Source organism: Marmota monax, unplaced genomic scaffold (assembly GCF_021218885.2).
Source record: "Marmota monax isolate L192 unplaced genomic scaffold, Marmota_monax_Labrador192_F-V1.1 WCK01_AAM20220418_F8-fsc00300, whole genome shotgun sequence".
Lineage (NCBI taxonomy): Eukaryota > Metazoa > Chordata > Mammalia > Rodentia > Sciuridae > Marmota > Marmota monax.
Window position 1 is genome coordinate 1,324,880 of NW_026691968.1, and position 3,123 is coordinate 1,328,002.

Consider the following 3,123-nt stretch of genomic DNA (forward strand, 5'->3'; position numbering starts at 1 on the left):
CAGAACAAAATATCATATGAAAAAGAGGACTACGGTAAACAAAGAAAATTTATTTTAAAACAGTGCTACAGCAAACAAACACACACGAAAAATGGGGAGGGGGAGACAAAATACCTGAAACTTCTATGTATCAACTTTTTTCTTTGTCTCTACAAATACACCGCTTCTTTTTGAAAAAGCCACTTTATAAAAAGAACAAAATGTTTATTTCTTCTTGAAAGTGCTAACTCATTTCTGGCTTGAGAATCACTTTGAATTGCTTTCAAAGGTCCTTTTGTACAACCCTGGCACTATTGTTCGGCAACACTGGCAATGGTGTAAAGGTGGGCATGAAGTCTGTGATGGGATTCAAAAGGAGATTCCCAGGTCCACCAGGTCCAAGTCCATCTAGGCTAATCAGTGGCACAGCTGCAGAACGCGGTGCCAAGAATGCATTCACAGCCTCTCTTTTACCAGCTCTGAATTCTGCTGCGTCTGTCACACTTCTTGGTATTTTTGCACGTTCCTTTCTCCTTCCTCTGGAGTCTAGAGACTTCATGGCATGAGCAGAAAGTTTTGGTGATGGAATGGATGAATGAGATTCTGTTTCCAGAAATTGGACAAAAAGTTCTGAAAAAGAACTCTTCAGCCCAGGTTGCTCATTTGGTGTCACAGGTGTGTTGGGGACACATTGGGATCCTCCTGCAAGCCATCCCGTTATCCACTTAGTAACACCACCACCATCTCCACTCAACAACTGCTCCATTTCCTCCTTTTGAATGCCCAGGATGCTTCCCATTAACCTTAACACTTTGGGATGCTGATTTTTCGGTGTCTGGAAATGCCCAATGAACAGGTTTCTCATTAGGGCTTTGTCCACTTTTCCTTTGGTGCCATTTTCTGAGTTCATCCATTCCTTTTGGGCATTGTCCAATATTTCTCCTGGGAGCTCACTTTGTTCAATCTGTTTTTCCTTTTGATGTAACTGTCGTGTAGGTCTGGTTGCTGAATCCAACACACGGTTGGCTTTCTCCAAGCGTTCCTGTAATAACAATGCCTGATCACTTTGGACTTGGATGAAGAGGTCTTTTTCCTTCAGTAAAGTTTTTAACACATCTTGTTCTTCCTTGAGCTGTTTAATTTCGGAATCCATTTCTTCATGTCCTTTGTTTTCTCTGTCTGTGGCCGCAGCAATTGCATAAGACAACCTGTGGTTATTTTCCTGGAGCATCCTAATGGTAGCCTCTTTTTCATGCAGTGACTGTCTCAGCTCTTGGACCTCTGCTGACTGGGAGGTACGTGATGATGCAGCCAAGAGCTGGGGTGGAATCATATCAAGTTTTCCTGAATAAGTTTTAGCCTGAAGAGCCTTTTGAGGGATAGTTTGAGTGAGTTGACCAACTTCATCTTCAGACAGCTGATCAATCTGGTTGGTTAAAATCCTAGTCTTTTCATTTACAAGTTGAATTTCAAGTTCCTGTTGTTGGATTCCTTTCACTCCTTTTACAGTTTCATGGTTACACAGGTCGTGTTTTTCACTTCCGTTTTCTATACGAAGACTTTTAACTTTTGTTATTTGGAAACTATCAGAGTTGTCTGCTGGAGTGTTGTGTGTGTCTTCCTTCAACTGGGCTTTTATTTGTTCACTGGTTTTCTGCATGTTCCCAATTTCCTCATCTTTCTGCTCCATCACAGAAGGCTGCAATTGACTCCATTCCAGCTTCAAGGTTTCACACTGTTCCATTATTTGTTGCTTTTCCACACTGAGCTGCTCTTTTTCTCTCTTCAAGACCTCTGTGTCATTTTGTGCCAAAGATAATTGTTCATTTATGTCTTTTAGTTGATCCTCAAGTTCTTTGATCTTCCTGGCAGACTCTTGTTTTTCATTTTGTAGAACCTGAATCGTGTTTTGCAAGTCACAGATTTTAGACTCATCAGTTACTGTTACTCCCGAGTCACCTTGCTGTAACTGATTTTCAGTTTTTTAATTCTTTCTTCAGAGTCATTTAGTTCCCTTCGATACCGGCGACTCATCTCTGCCAGTTTCTGTTGATGTGCATTCTGCAAAACTGCAATTTCACCTTGGTGATTATCAAGGTCTTGATTTTGGTTTTGTTCAAGTAGCTTAATAGTATTTTGTAGTTGGCAGATTTCACTTTGATCTGAATTATGTGTTTGCTGTGCCTGAGCAATAGCGCTCCAACGGTCGACTTCGGATTCAAGTCTCAAAACTTTAATTGACAGTCTGTTGATTTCTTGTTGTGCTGAAATGATGTCACTGAAGTCCATGTCATCACCGGGAAAAGCTGAACCGTGACTGATGTCATGACCGAATGAAGACGGGGCAGTGGTTGATGGTACACCACCAGCTCCTGAATGCAGTGGTTGGGCAGCTGACTTCAGTTGCAACAACGCATCCTCTAGTACAAACTGTCTTGCTTTCAGTTGCCTGATTTCGACTTCTTTCTGTGCCACTTCATTTCGGTAATTTGCAGATTGATGTTGGATGCGTAGCTTAGATGCTGCATACCTTTCTTCCAGGTCAGCACAATAGTTTTTAAGTCTTTCATTGTCATATCTGATCATCCATTTGGTATCTTCAATGTTCTTTCTCCAATAACTAGGTAAACCTGCTTCTACGTCCGCGAATTCATCAAGAACCTCATCCTTGGGGACCTTGGACTTATGGCTGGTGAGGGAAGCCAAGCTTTCCCCCACCTGACCCAAGGAGTGGCCCAAGCTGGAGCCTAGGCCTCTAAACCAGGATGACATCTCCCCTATTTCAGTGAGCCATCAGACCCACTCTGAAAACCACCTCTGTCTGTATCCACCTCTGAAAACCACCTCTGTCTCTATCCACCTCTGAAAACCACCTCCGTCTCTATCCACCTCTGCTCTGAAACTCCTGGAATGCTGGGGGGTCAATTATGACCCAAGCTCTCAGAATTCCATGAAGGGCGGGGCTGTGGGGCTCTTGCCAACCATTGCTATCTGCCTAGAAATGCAGAGGCCTGGCCTGGGCTTGCACCAGGGACTTGCCACCAGTGGCCCAGTTATGCCTGTGGTGCTTGGGCTCCTTCTCTCCACTTTCCACCCTCGGACTTGGGTGACTTCTAGCCCAGTGTTAGCAACTTTCCCCAGCTG

The 3,123-nt window shown here is 43.6% G+C and overlaps 1 protein-coding gene across 1 annotated transcript; it reads right to left on the reverse strand.

Annotated features, from left to right (window-relative positions):
• Positions 1-223: 223 nt before the first annotated feature.
• On the reverse strand, positions 224-2,751 carry LOC131424262 (thyroid receptor-interacting protein 11-like). Its single transcript, XM_058580112.1, is given in 2 exon segments — positions 224-1,959; positions 1,962-2,751. Coding segments are annotated over 2 exon segments (2,526 nt in total).
• Positions 2,752-3,123: the final 372 nt, after the last annotated feature.